Source organism: Triticum dicoccoides, chromosome 3B, assembly GCF_002162155.2.
Source record: "Triticum dicoccoides isolate Atlit2015 ecotype Zavitan chromosome 3B, WEW_v2.0, whole genome shotgun sequence".
Taxonomy (NCBI): Eukaryota; Viridiplantae; Streptophyta; class Magnoliopsida; order Poales; family Poaceae; genus Triticum; species Triticum dicoccoides.
Genome location: NC_041385.1, coordinates 243670296 through 243685756, shown reverse-complemented (window position 1 = coordinate 243685756; position 15461 = coordinate 243670296). Strand labels below are relative to the sequence as shown.

Sequence of the window (15461 nt, the reverse complement as noted above, 5' to 3'; positions counted from 1 at the left end):
CTAGTTCCAGTGGAACAAAACACTGGTTCCAGCAAATAAACTCAACAGGGAGATCCCAGTGGAAGCTTTGCAGTTCGCTAGTTCTAGCTCCGCACTCCAATGGTTGCAACACCTCGCGGTGCCGGTTCCAGCTCCGGATCCGGCGGTAGGCAGCGCACCAATGACTCGGCATGAACCGTAGGTGGTTCCAACTCCGGTGCTTGGTCGTAAAAAACGGAGTGGAGGTCGTGGGGCTTGGAACAAGAAAGAGATGATGGGATGTGGGACGCGGAGGTCGTTGGGCTAGAGGAGGTCACCGACGTCGCTGGAATTTGCGGCAACCGTGGTCATCGGGATTTGGGGCTCGTGCTCGTTGTGATTTGGAGGTTGATTTCTCGTAGAGCTGAGAGAAATGGGACGAGGAAACTGAATGGATAAGGTCCAGCGCTAGTAAGAAGATAAGGCAGGGGAGGGGAGGGTGACGCGCACAACGGTGCATGGGCCCAACGCCAGGTAACCTGTCTCGCACGATCTGCTACAATCGAACGCACGCGGCGCGACCGACCAAACGCTCGGCCGGTCCGCCGTATACAAACATTTCCCTTTCTTGTAACACCACCGGGTCCTCTAAAATGTGTCTACCATGAATGAACACAGCCTGTCACTTGTGACAATCTGGTGCACAACGTGGGACAATCTAGGTGCACGCGTTTTAGCGTAGATCTTGAACGGTATATTATGAACGCAATCGACCTAACATGTTTGATGGATTCTGCTCCCAACACTTTAGGGATGAGCCAAAGTATCCCAAAGTTGAACTGCGAGATGTCAACGCAACCGCGCGAAAAAACCTATACAAATGTCAACAATCGTGGCCCTAAACGCATCACATGCCATAAGGCCTTAAACATGGCCACCGGCGACCCATCCGGGCCAGGGGTAGTGCCACTCTTCATGGAGGTCACTTTCGGGTCAACTTCCTCAGGAGAGAAAGCTAGTAACAACGCCTCATTCTCACTAGCTGAAATCTGCTGATCCTGCCCCCACACATCAGCCCTAAGGCCCGCAAGATTCGGCTCCTCTGAGCCCATCAGCTGCATGTGAAACTCATAGATATGTTTAACAATATCTGCTTGAGTCCGAAGGAGCCCCTGCTCCGACAGCACCCTAAAAATTGTACCCTTTGACGGGTATGTGTACAAGTGATGGGTGAGCTGAAGGAGGACGGGTAAGGGTATGGGGTGATTCCACCCGTATCTCGAAGCGTGCACATGATCGATCGGTTGCGTTTAATTATTTTTTTAGTCCATATTTTCTCCCTTTTTGAGGGAATTTCCATATTTATTTTATCAAATCCTATATATTTTTAAGATTTTGGTTTTAATCGGGCTTGGGCCAAAAACTGAGCTCGGGTTGCCCGTACCCGACGGGGTCGACCCAACTAAAATGTTTGGCCTAGTGGGCCAGGAAAACTTTGTTCAGTGGCATTGTCGTAGCTTTTTGCGGTTGTGGCAAAATCTCCCAAAGCTCAAACCCCTCTCTCCTCCCCCCACGAAATTCGAAATTTCCCCACTTTCACTCCCCCAAGCCCCCAAATGGCCGCTCCGCCGCCGGTGCTCACCTTGGCGGTGGAGAAGGGTCCGCGCAAGGGAGAGATCTGCCAGTGCAGCGCTGGATCCGCGCTCCGTGTCGGGCGCGTCATCAAAGGCAACCACTTTGCCGTGCGCGATAAGGGCGCATCGCAGCAACATCTCTCCATCGAGTTCCTCCCGCCGCCCGCCGCCGGATGGGTCGTCTCCGATCTGGGATCCTCCAACGGCTCCTTCCTCAACGACGTGCCCCTCGCGCCCTTTGTTCCCACCCCGCTTTCCCATGGGAACCTGATCAAGATCGGCGAGTCCACCGTGCTCGCCGTGTCCATCCCCTCCAATTCGGATCTGGGCACCGCCACCGCTGCCGACCCCGGAACTAGGCGCTCCTCGCGCTATGCGGCAGAGACGGCGGCGGTGGAGGAGGAGAAGCCCCCTGCGGCGACCCGCCGGGGCACACGGAAGAAGGCAGCGGTGGCGGCGATCCCCGAAGTGGAGAATGAAGTGCCGGACGCGGCGGTAGTGGTAGTGGAGGAGAAGCCCCGCAGGGGCGGACGTAGGAAGGTGGCTGCAGTGGCTCCCCCTGAACAGACGGAAGAGGGGGAGAAGGAGGCCCCGGTGGGGAGGCGCCGTGGCGGACGGAAGAAGGCCGCGGAGACCTCTGAACCGGAGAAGGAGGAGGCCCCGCTGGCGCCGCCTGTTGGCGGGCGAAAGAAGACCACAGCAGTTGCTGAGTCGGAGAAAGGAGACGAGGAGGAGGAAGAGGGGGAGAAGGAGGCCCCGGCGGGGAGGCGCCGTGGTGGACGGAAGAAGGCCGCGGAGCCCTCCGAACCGGAGAAGGAGGAGGCCCCGCTGGCGCCGCCTGTTGGCGGGCGGAAGAAAACCACAGCAGCTGCTGAGTCGGAGAAAGGAGATGAGGAGGAGGAAGAGGGGGAGAAGGAGGCCCTGGCGGGGAGGCGCCGTGGTGGACGGAAGAAGGCCGCGGAGCCCTCTGAACCTGAGAAGGAGGAGTCCCCGCCGGCGCCGCGTGCTGGCGGGCGGAAGAAGATCACAGCAGCTGCTGAGTCGGAGAAAGGAGATGATGAGGAGGAAGCCCTGCTGGTGACGCGGAAGGAGGACACGGAGCCTCCTGAACTGGAGAAGGAAGACGATGTGGAGGCCCAGATGGCTACACGCCGTGGGAGGAGGAAGAATGCTCCGACGGTCGCCCCTCCACCACAGCCTCTGAAGACGGGGTCCAGAGGGGGGCAGGGAAGGTTTACAAGAGCTGCTAGTAAAAGGAAGGCCTTTCTAGAGGATGAGGAAGTGGAGGAAGAGGAAGAACATGAGGTGGCTGTGCCAAGAGATCAGCCTGGCAACCTGTCGACTTTGACAGCGGTAAAGGATGGTGAAGAGGAGGAGGAGGAGGAGGAGAAGGGGGATAAGGTGACAGCTGACGATGGAGAAATCGAGGTGGCTGCAAAGGCATTGGAGGAGGAAGTCCCCAAGGGGAGGGCTTCTGCTCAGTGTGCTGCTTCTGACAATGAGGGTGATGGGGAAAGGGGTGGCGGAGAAGAGGAAGATGATCGCAATGGGGATTTGCTTGGCAGTAGAAGAGAGGCTTCTGCTCAGTGTGCTGCTTCTGACAATGGGGATGATTGGCAAATGGGTGGAGGAGAAGAGGAAGATGATGGCAACGGGGATTTGCTTGGCAGTAGAGGAGAGGCTTCTGCTCAGTGTGCTGCTTCTGACAATGAGGGTGATTGGGAAATGGGTGGCGGAGAAGAGGAAGATGATGGCAATGGGGATTTGCTTGGCAGTAGAGGAGATGTAGGAGATGGGGCGAAGGTGGAGGAATGTGCTGTTAGAAGCAGTCTTGAGACCATGACATTGCAGGAGTGGTTCGACCGGATGGAAAAGTACCTCCCAAGGATGATCAACGAGGCTGCGGATCAGATGATTGCGGAGTTGGAGGAGAAACAAAAGCGAGTCCATGAGTACATTTCAACGCTCGGTAAGAGCTCCGACCCTTCCTGAAAATTATGTCTTAGATGCTGGAGATTGACTAGAAAATAAACTAGAGTCGCTCCTGTGGTGATAATCTTCACTTACTGTAGAAGAATTGGTGGCGGCGTTTGTCCTTTTGGGTAATATGGGTAGTTTACTATCTGGTAGTAGTTTGATATGTTGACGTTTGCTCGTTGGCTTGTAATTAGCTTAGCATTTTGGTATGCATGATGTTTCTGTAGGTTTCAGGAATAATGTTGAATACTTCCTCCGTTTTGCAACACACAGTTTCAGTAATGAAACTGAGAGCTTGTCCCCTTGAGAAAAATCATAGTTTTATTTTGTTGCAGTTGGGTACTAGAATGGGTATGGTAGCATTTTTCTCTTATTATAACTCACTGAACTAACACCGTTGAAGCTCCATCTTGTCAGAGTGCTATTCTTTGTATGTTTCTGTCTTGCAGGAGGATTAAAAGCAACTAGGTTACAGTTTTGCTCATAAATATTGCCACGTTGTAACAATTGTGAGCCCTCTAAGTTTCAACGTGAAAAGTTGTCCTTTTTTTTGTGGGTGATGAAAAGTTGTCCTATAACTGTTCCTACATTGGCTTATAGAGCAGATTCTTGGACTACCGCTTGATTTTGTCTTAACTAACGGCTCGCGAGGCGGCGGATCTTTTAAAATGATCTGCCGGCCCACGCGTAGCAGCCCCCTTTCATTTTTCATGCAGTGCTTTCGTAGCCACACCAAATTCAAGAGCAAACATCTTTTATTTGTGTGTATGCGATATCATAGCCTTCTAAAACTTTTGTACCTTTGCTATTAATTACATTAACATAGAGTTCTCAAGATATCTTTGCAGAAAATAAATTTACGACATGACTTTTTAAATTTAAAGGTTTGTTGGCAAGAAAATTTATTTCTTACTCTATAGTACCTACTGTACCACCTCCTCTAGTAATATGGTTTACTCAAGTTATGGCCCTTTTCTATGCAATAATGTCTCTTTTCAGTATAAACCTTAACAAGTAGTAATCAAATAGCATGAAACTGTAATCAGATATAATTATCTCTCAGTATTATACATGTGATATTCTAGCAACAAACATACATCTGCGTTGTCGTCTGATTGTTTGGTATTGAATACATTGTTAGTTTTGATATAACTGTACACTATTCTTTTATCACTTCGCAAATAAAACTGACTAAAGGATGTCACTGGCTCATATTATTTTCTAAATCTAGGATGTCCTAAAGTTTGTCAGTGACTGAATGATGCTATTGTTAATCAGCAAGGATGTAATGTACTCCTTCCGTTCGGAATTACTTGTCACAAAAATGGATAAAAATGGATGTATCTACAACTAAAATACATCTAGATACATTCATTTCTCGGACGAGTAATTCCGAACGGAGGGAGTATGACACAGTATATTTCAGTAAACATCAGCATCTCTTTGAGGATGGATACTACAATAATCTGTTGTCATGCTGCAACATTATGCATGATTAATCAAATAATGCTAAAATATTACACGGACTGAAATCTTAGTAGCTCTTAAAGTATATGGATTATGTTGAAAAGATGTTTTAGATTTGAGAATCGATTTATGTTGTAACATTTGCTAGTAATTCATGTTTCTATGGATTTTTCACTTAACTATTCTGTTTTTTGCACTTCAGCATTTTTTTGTAATTATTGCTATAAAACCTCATGTGATATGATCCCATATCTAGTTATCTACCGTGACATTCCGGCGCATAAAATAGAAGATATAAGGGTTCTGTATTTTAGAGACTATCTCTTGGATTCTCAAAAACCTGGTCAGTTTTATGCGGAGGCCTTGAGGGAAATGCTGAAGTTGAAGTGATTTGCTCGGCAGTCTCCACAGCTCCAAGATGTCTCAAGAGCATGTGAAGTTTTATTCTCATGTCTTAGAATGTGCATTCTTATTTTACCAGAGATGCTGGATTTCCACCTTTGTGCTGTTAAATTTGAACTCTACTTAGAGGGTGTTTGTTTCCAGGGACTTATTGGTTTAGGGACTTAAAAAAGTCCCTATAAGTCCCATTTAAACCAAACAGGAGGGACTTATTGGGGTCATTTGGGACTTATCAAAAAAGACTCTCAGGGAGGAACTTATTGGGACTTATCGATCTGGACGCACCTACCCCGCATCGCCTCGCACGAACCCCGCCCCGCTCGTTCCCCTCCTCGCCTCGCTCCTTCCCCGCCTCGCCCTAATCGCCGCCGCCGCCGACACCCTCAACCGCCGCCGCCATGGCCGATGAGGAGGACGAGATCCCCTTCTTCTCTCAATTCCCCTCGTCTCAACAGGCAACCGAAGGCTCATCCGCCGGTGGAAATCTCTGGAGGGGAATGGGTTTCTTGGATCTCAACAGCAACGTCGACGTCTTCCCGGAGTTGGGCTCGTACCAGCAACTCCTCTTCGACCAGTCGGCCGGTCATGGCCTTCCTCCGGTTGGACCTGGTCGTGGGAGGCATCAACTTATAAGTCCCTGTAAACAAACAGGGAGAGACTCGGGACTTATAAGTCCATGTAAACAAACAGGTAGGGACTTATGACTTATAAGTTGGGACTTAAAAAAGTCCTATGACTTATGAAACAAACAGGGCCTTAAGCGGTGGTTACTTGGGTTACCTTCTCTCACCACATGGGCAGTCAACAATCCAGTTAGGCTGTCAGTTGGTGTTCTTCTGCCGCAATTAGGTATAGTAGATGTTTTACTTATAGCTAACTTAACCAATGAAAAAACTGTGTCGCAGGGTTCAATATCCAAACGTAAAAAGATGCAAACGTTGCCATTATTTGTTTTCTTTGCTGAGAAATACTGTACTACAGAAAAAGATCAATACAAAGTCTGGTACCTTTGTTTTTTTTTCCTTTTGCGGGGGGTCTGGTTCCTTTGTTGAAAGGGAAATACACCAAACTGTATCAGGTGAGAGGAGTGAAGTCTATTTTAAACCCTAAACTCGTAGAGCTCGTTGGAATCAACCGATGCTTTTCTTTAGGCAATGTACGTACATAGAAACTGGCTTTAAGCAAGTGGATGAATTTTACAGGAGCTAGCTCACGATCTACGTAGAAACTTACATGCCTTCTAGCTTGATCGACCTGCGTCTTCTTCGGGGCCTCGAACATGCGCCCACGGCCGGCGGCACGACTCACGTGGCATGGGACCTGCACGCACACACCTGGCCGGCGGCCGGTGACGCGATACCCCGGGGAGGCGGGGGCGTCGGGGCATACCGTGGAGTTTGGTATTGCACCGCACTGCCGGCTGCTGCAGGTGCTTGGAACGTGGTGAGCGTCGTCGCTCGGGCAGCTCGAAGCAACAACAGCCAGCGAGGAAGATAGATATGACATGTAGGGCTGCTTAGTCGGTGAGAGAACCTACTGATCCTGGTCAGGATTGCCTTTTTTTCTGCGACAAACAAGTTTAGGATTAGTGCAGGGTTGATCTTTATCGGGATTAGAGAGGTTAGGATACCGATTTCAGGGATTCGAAGGTGGAGGTTTGATTCCGACGAGCTCTATGAGTTTAAGGTTTAAAATAGACTTCGCTCCAGGTGAGAATGGGAGAGAGGTCATCTTGTTCACCTTTGTGGTTTATTTTTACATTGTTTAGCTGCACCAGTTTAAATAGTTTGATGCATTTTGAAAGAGGCGGTTGAGAAATCTCCGTTATATGTTTAAGAAGTACTCCTTCCGTCTTAAAATAAGTGTCTCAAGGTTGAGGGAGTAGAATTTTGCTAGTTTGAGGTGTGTTGCTAATTGAACCATCTTAGCTGAAATTCGCGACGAATGCAAATTTTATAGTGTTCTTCCGCAGATGGCAAGAAGCGGCGCCCTCGTTGAAGATTCAGAATCAGCGCATGCCGCGAGCGAATCTAGAAGCCTGCGTCGCCAAGCAAGACGCGCGAATCCACCACCTTGAGTGTCGCGTGCCTCAGGCTCAGGTGCCCGCTGCCGGTGCCGGTGCGCTCATCATCGGACTGCCCAATTCGCTGTGTAAATTGCGCTAGAAGCATGGCACAATCTGCATGCATGCATGCCCGAATCGTCCCCATCGGGACACGTTCTCGCGCTGCTACCTTGCTCCAAGTATCGACCGACACTGCCGGCGACACCCAGCGTAATCGAGATCCTGCGATCGCCTGAAACTTCCGCTGCACGTGCCAGTCCTGTCACTCACTTATGCTGCAGTACTAGTGAACAGTGAAAAAATGCTCCCGAAGATAATTTACTTGTTGCAATCGGACCAATCATTCGACTCAAAACTGACTTTGTCCTCAAAGCGGAAAAGAGGAGTTGATAAAGACCTGCATGCTATGCTATATTTGCTCACCTTTCTTCCACTACAAACTATACCTTGCCTCCTTTTGCGCCAAGGCAGATTACTTGCTTACCTTCGTCAGCAATGCCTTCACAATATATACGCACGCACGACCAATGGTCATGCCCATACACTCCTCACGGCAATGACGTCGACATGGATGGCACGTGGTAAAGGCACCCCCCTGCAGGTGCTCCTGCTTTTGTTGGCGCTTCTGATCGTCCCCCGCGGCGGCGATGGCGCCGCGGTGTTCTCCGGGTACACGTTCAAGGGGCAGGGCGAGGCCGAGGCCTTCGAGGAGGCGCTGCTGCGCCAGGCGTGCTTCAACGTCACCTCTTCTTCCTCCGGGGCCGGGCGCGGCAAGGGTGACTGCGTCTCGCGCATCGACACGGCGCGCGGCGGGCCCAGCAGCGGGCCCGTGCCCGTCCTCCGCGCCGCGCTCCGCGACACGCTCGGCGAGGCCGTCAGCGCCGTCGGGGCCGTCGCCGGCCTGGCGTCCCTGTCCAACCACGCGCGCGAGGAGATGGCCGTGCGCGACTGCATCGAGCTGCTGGGATACTCCGTCGACGAGCTAGGGTGGTCGCTCGACGCCATGGCCGAGTCCCTCGACGGCGTGGAGCCGGAGATGGAGACCCAGCACGGCGCTGCGTCCGGGAGCGTCCGCAGCGGCGCGCGTGCCGAGGACGACCTGCACGCCTGGCTCAGCGCCGCGCTGGGCAACCAGGACACGTGCACGGAGGGCTTCCGCGGCACCGATGGCCGCCTGCTGCGTCGCGTCGAGGCATCCGTGGCGCAGCTGACGCAGCTGGTGAGCAACCTGCTCGCCATGCACAAGCGGCTGCGCAGCATCATGCCGCTGCGCCAGCACGGCAAGAACGACACGGCGGCGTCCGGCGCCGGTTCGGAGCTGCCGCCGTGGGTGATGGACGTCGCCGGCGGCGTCGAAGGGGAGCTCGCGCGCGCCCGGGGCCGGACGGGACGGAAGAAGGCGATGCGCGTGGACGTGGTGGTGGCGCGGGACGGGAGCGGGAGGTACCGGTCTGTCGGCGAGGCGGTGGCGCGCGCGCCCAACCACAGCCGGAGGAAGTACGTCATCTACGTGAAGCGAGGGGTGTACTACGAGAACGTGGACGTGAAGAAGAAGAAGAGCAACATCGTGCTCGTTGGCGAGGGCATGGGCGAGACGGTGATCACCGGCAGCCGGAGCTTCTCGAGCGGCTGGACCACGTTCCGGAGCGCCACCGTTGGTAAATAAAAAGTGCAAATTCTGTCTCGTTTAACCAGTTACGTTTCGTGACCGTGCGCAAAAGCTAACGATGCTGCGGCTTTGCGTGCACGTAGCCGTGTCCGGCGCGGGGTTCATCGCGCGGGACCTGACGATCCGCAACACGGCGGGGGCGGCGGCGCACCAGGCGGTGGCCCTGCGCGTGGACTCGGATCGCTCGGCCTTCTTCCGCGTGGCCATCGAGGGGCACCAGGACACGCTCTACGCGCACTCGCTCCGGCAGTTCTACCGCGACTGCCGCGTGTCCGGCACCGTGGACTTCGTCTTCGGCAACGGCATCGCCGTGATCCAGCGCACCATCCTCGCCACGCTGCCGCTGGCGCCGGGGCAGACGGGGAGCGTCACGGCCCAGGGCCGCAAGGACCCGAACCAGAACACGGGGTTCTCCATCCACAACTGCGTCGTGGAGGCCAAGTACCCGACCTACCTCGGCCGACCGTGGAAGCCATTCTCGCGGGTGGTGGTCATGGAGTCGTACTTGGGCACCGGCGTGCGCGCGCGCGGGTGGCTCGAGTGGGCAGGGGACGCCGGACTCAACACCCTCTTCTACGGGGAGTACAGAAACTTTGGGCCCGGCGCGGGGGTCGCCGGGCGGGTGAAGTGGCCGGGGTACCACGTGATCATGGACCCGGCATGGGCCAGCCACTTCACCGTAAGGCGGTTCATCGACGGCCTCACATGGCTGCCGTCCGCCGGCGTCACCTTCACGGCCGACTTGATCAAGAAATGACACACTAGCAAATGGTCAATTTGGGGATGGAGGATGGCCGGAATCGATGTATTCCCTTACATTTATTGGAAGATAAATTTTAGTAGGGTGTTTACAAATGTTTGCCTGGTATGCAATTAGAATGGACGTTTTTTCAGGGGAAGAATGTACGTTGGTGAAGCGTAACACGTAGATTGTTTAGATCTTATTAACAACAATAGGGCGCATGAATTGTTCTCGTGATTTGTTTTGACAATTAAAACATGACTACACCAAGGGTCACCTTTGAGCCCTTATATTTGCTCCGGCGATGGATGAGGTCACAAGAAATATACGAGGTAGTGTATACTCTTTGCGGATGATATGGTAGTAGTCGACGATAGTCGGGCGGGATTTAATAAAAGTTGGAGCTGTGGAGGTAGACTTTGAAATTGGAAGGTTTTAAATTTATTTTACAACTAAACTGAGTACATGAGGTACGGTTTCAGTACGACTATGCATGAAGAGGAGATTGCCGTTGATGAACATGTGGTACCTCAAAAGACATCTTTCGATATTTGAGCTCAATGTTGTAGAAGGAAGGTGATATTGATGAAGATGTGAGACATCGAATCATAACAGGATGGATGAAGTAGCGTCAAGCTTTTAATGTCCTATGCGACAAGAGAGTGCCATAAAACCTAAAAAGGTTCTGTAGGACAACGATTCAATCTATGGTGTTGTATGGCTGAATGTTGGTCAACTAAACGATGACATGTCCAAAGTTAGGTGTAGCAAAGATGTGTATGTTGAGATAGATACGTGCCCATACAAGAGACGATCGGGTCGAATATACGTTGATAAAGTTGGGGTATCATCGATTATGGAGAAGGTTGTCCAACATCGCCTGGGAAGATTTGAGCATATACAACGCAGGCCGCGCCAGCAGTATCGGTGCATATTGGACTGTTAAAGCATGTTGTTAATGTTTAAAAGTCGGCAGACCAAATTTGATATCAGAGGAGTCTGTAAAAAGAAATCTAAATGACTCGAATATCACCAAAGAACTAGCCATGAACAAAGGTGTGAATAGTACCTTAATTGTAAACTCCTTGTTATGTCATTTTTGCATCATGCTCATCTCACAAGCATTGCATCAGCATCATATTGCCTTTCATTAAGGAGGAATTTAGATATTTTAATAAATCCTAAGTTCTATTTTATTTTGCTATTTTTGCCAAATAGTGAATAAGTGAACCATTCTCCGTTTTGGTGTTCTAGCTCAAGACTCACCTCCACACTTTACAATATCCTTTTTGTGACATTTTGGAGCTACCCAAATTATTTAATAATTTTCGCACTCCCTCTGCCTCAAAATATAAAACGGTTTTTTTTGTCTAAATCTTGACTAGAAAACGTCTTATATTTTGAGACATAGGAGGTACAGGGCTCCTACTTCTAGTTCAAACCGTGATTATGCCATATCCCACTTTATTTTTCTAAATAAATATTGAAACTCATCCTTTTGTTTGTGGGGAAATATTGAAACTCATCCAAATGGTCTGAATATTTTATGTGAAATTATTTATATTATCAAGGGCACAATTAAAATTCAACCCATTTGGATTTGAATTGGCCCTCCAAATAATTTCTAATCTCAGCCTATTCTATTTCCTATAAAAAGAAAGTAGAAATCCTTACAGTAAACAGTGCAACCGACCCATTCCTATTCGACCTGAGGGACCTAACCCCTCTTAGCGTCGCAGATCAGCGTGAGATTACTAATTAAAAGGATACTCATGGTTAGTCCCACCTTATGTAACAACCCCAAAAATTGGGTTATCAATTTTTGTGCTGTTATTCCTTCCTGGTAATCATTTTCAAAATCTTTCTCCTGAGTTTGCTGGATGACTCTAAGAATTCTTTTTATTTCCATCCTTTCAAAACCTTGCTTATGTCTTTGTCAGTGGGCAAGACCTCATTTGCATAATCTCAAACCCACTCAAACCCTAATTCCCAAATTTTGGAATTTGAATGTGCCCTTTGTGACTACAAAGGAGCCATTATTTTCCTTGATCTGTTGATCATCCCAATTGTTCCCAGAGACCCTCCTATCTTTATAAACCTTGTATATGCAAAATATTGCTAAGTTCTATGCAATATTTTTTCACTTGTGATTTATTCCTTTTCTTGTCTTTCTAAGGAATAAAATCCAAAGGCATAGCTCCTAAATTCATGAGAATTGGTGGAGTTTATATGCCTAGTCCAAGCTCTGGCAAAAATATTGGTCATAATTAAATAAGGAAAAATGCATTTTCCTATTTAATGCCAATATTCTAATTTTGCCACTTTCTAAAGGAACTACCATTTTTATAGCAGAGAAAATTCCCACATAAATTGTGGAGCTTTTCCTTGCTATATAATCACTAGTTCCATCCTTATCTCAAGTTCCACAGTTTAAAAATTGGGCACATGATCCAATGCAAGTTTCTGCCTTCTCTGAATTGTTTCAAAGGAAGTGCTTTATTACTAATTCCAATTAAGCTGTAATTTGACAGGGTGATTAAGATTGATAAATAACCCATGGGTACCAAAGATCAGCTCAATCCCTTCATCCTAGCTCCCTGTGCAATTGTTCAAAGTTTCTGACCAGATTGCAACTTTGTGAAGGAAGTACGTTCATATAGTTTCCAAATGGGATGAAACTTTTATATCTTCTCAAGTAGCCCAAATCATTATCCTCCACCAAAATTCAGCTCATTCCATTGAACTATGTGAGCACAGGAGCAATTCTTAGTTTCTGTCCAAATTTTCAGTTTGTGAAGCAAGTATATTTTATCTTGCTCCATTATGGCTGAACATATTCCTAAGCCTTCTCCTATTCATATGATTCACCTCCACAAGAGTTTGGCTCATTTAATTTAGCCAATATTTTTCTAGAATTTTCCCACGTTTCTGGACAGAAGAGATGTTTGTGAAACAAGTACCATTTTGGCAAGTCCATTTGGTATGATCTTTTTAAATCATCTACATATGTCCAAATCATCAAGAGTTGCCAAGTTATAGCCCCATCAAACGGTCTTAGTGAGTGGTTCTTCCTCATTTAGTTTCTGGACCAGATTTTGTAGTTCTACTGCAACTATGTTAAATACTGGACCAAATCCCCTCCAACTTAGCAGGAATGTAGTCCTTGCTAACCTAATCCTCCCAGACATCAAGTTTACTCCTTAACCTCACTAGTTTGATCACAAAGATGCGGTCATGTTTGCTACAACAAACTTATGGAGCTTGGTTCCCTCTGCTCGCTACACCTGTGCCCTTTCCATCACTTTAGTTTTATTGCACTTTGGAAGTACTTCACTGCTGACATGGTTTGGCACGAAGTAGGAGGCCAGAGCGCGCCGTGTCCGTGGTGATCACGAGTGATGCCGGCCATAACGATGGTCTAGCCACTGTTGGCATTGGCAGAGCTGCTCCGGCCGGATTTGGCTCGTCTCAGCATGTCCAGATGCTTCCCCTAGACGTTTTCTTCCCCTAGGACTCCTTTCCCGCTTCATTTTCTTCCTCGTCGTCCCGTCGCCATCGCCGAACGTGTGCGCCGTCGTCTTCCTCCTCTGTCTTCTTCTTCCCTGAGCCCCCTTGGCATTGCGCAGCCCCGTGAGCCTCTGCAGCTCGCCTGGTTTCCCCCTCGTCGCCTTCCCGCCCTTCCCCACGACCCTTGGCCGCGCGTGCTCGTCGCCGGAGCGCGGACACGTAGCCGCACGCGTGCCACCTTGCCCCCTGTTCTCGAGTCTTCCCCGCGCCTATTGATGCGTGTCCCCGGCCTCTCCCTTATCCCCCGCAGCCCTCCATTAACTTCCCAGAGCCTCAGAGCTCCTCTAGTCCCCACCATGGCCAAATGGTCATCGCCGATCCCCTCGGCCATTTTCTCCCGCAGCCATTCTCCCCCCACTTCTTCTGCTCCCTAGACTTCCCCTGGATCCGAAGACCGCCGCCCCCAACTCCGGCGAGGGAGCTCGGCCAGCGCGACTCCCCGCCGAAGCTCTTCTGCCGCCGCGATCCTCCATGGCTCCGATGCTATAGCTCTTCCCGAGCGGCCCCGCGGCCACCAGTAGGTGCGTTGTGGAGTGGCGGAGCCCCTCCGCCTGTCAGTCGGCTCCGGGGAGCAGCGAGGCGACGGCCAGGCCGACGGACAGGCCCGCCCCCTGTGTCCCCATCGCGATGGAGAAGACGCCCCAGGAGGAGGAGAAAGGAGTCGTAGTGGGTCCTGCACGTAAGGCTGGTCACAATGGGAAGGAACTTAAGAGTAACATCACACACTTCAATACAATTTTGCTTATGTGGCACATATTTAATGAAGAGAGAGGTGCTTGTGGTAACTAGCTAAGTTACCGGAACATCACACACTCCAAGAAACAATGAGTCTATAACCTAATAAATACATCGTTGCATGACACTACATAGATGTTCCTACCCACTATGGAGGTAGTAACATAGTCTAGGGAAGTGTGTAAGTTACTTGCTTATGTTCTTGCCCATTGTGACCAACCTAAGCCACTCAGCGCTAACGTGGCGGACCCGTTGACCAGCGTAAGTGGAGACGTGTCCCGAGAAGTATGCTTTCGTTACCCTCAGAACTGCTTGATCTACACCTCCCTACATTTTGTCGCTTGATGTGCACCGCCATAAAAATCAAATGGCACATCAAGCCGAGGTCAGTGTATGTGTGCAGCAACTCGAGAGGGACGAAAGGGAAGGTCGCCGCTGCTCCTGTCGAGCAGGGCAATGGCTTTGCATGCTCTCCTGCCATATATATGAATCAGGTCCCTAACACCCTTATCCGCCATACTTTTAATGGAGCACCGTGCAGGTTGCTGCTTTTCCTTTTGGTAAAAAGGATTCCCTGTTGTTATGTTGGTAGCCTCTCTACAAGTTTATTCTGCCCCTTTTGACATTTTCTTTTTTCTACCTTGCTATGCATTGTCTGAAAAACGTTTTCTGTGCTTCGAAACCGTGTTCTGAGCTTTGCGCTTTCTGTTTACAGCCCCGCCCGCCGAAGTGGTTAGTTTGTGAACGTTCACTGTTTAGTGCCTTTTCTGCCTAAAAAGTGAACGACACAACTTTTCAACCGTGAGTCCGTTTGAGGTGATTCCAATGCTCGCACTCTCTGTTCTTTGAGCTCTTTCCGATGGGATTATTTTCTTTATGTTTGCACATTCTGAAAATGCCCATTTTGCCCTTGCCCTAATCCAGCCCCTTTGAGAGCGAACCCCTCTCCGGCAAATTTTTTTGGGAAGTGATCGCACTTCTTCCCCGAGTATTCCTCGACCCCCAGGCAAGCCAACCTCTTATCATGAGCCCAGAACTTGCATGTTGACTTTGCTTATAACTCGTGTGTGTGCATAGCTGTAGTAGTTTCTTGCCCGTTTCGTCTGCCGTTATTTTAGTCATGCTTTATATTTGTTGTGTGCCTTGCATGTTTGTGCTTTCATAATATCTTTGGACATGCTAGTTGGATGTTGTTGTTGATAATATCATGCCTCTGTTTTGATTCATGTCCGTAGCCTTGATGCC

At 49.7% G+C, this 15461-nt stretch overlaps 2 protein-coding genes across 2 annotated transcripts; both read left to right on the top strand.

The window, feature by feature from the left end:
- Positions 1 to 1504: 1504 nt before the first annotated feature.
- LOC119275723 (ABC transporter F family member 4-like) lies at positions 1505 to 3835 on the top strand. Its single transcript, XM_037556623.1, has one exon. The coding sequence runs from the start codon at positions 1575 to 1577 to the stop codon at positions 3582 to 3584; it is 2010 nt and encodes a 669-aa protein (XP_037412520.1). The 5' UTR covers positions 1505 to 1574; the 3' UTR covers positions 3585 to 3835.
- Positions 3836 to 8059: 4224 nt separating this feature from the next.
- On the top strand, positions 8060 to 10164 carry LOC119281200 (pectinesterase-like). Its single transcript, XM_037561796.1, has 2 exons — positions 8060 to 9161; positions 9256 to 10164. The coding sequence occupies exons 1-2, from the start codon at positions 8060 to 8062 to the stop codon at positions 9927 to 9929; spliced, it is 1776 nt and encodes a 591-aa protein (XP_037417693.1). The 3' UTR covers positions 9930 to 10164.
- The last annotated feature ends 5297 nt before the right edge of the window (positions 10165 to 15461 follow it).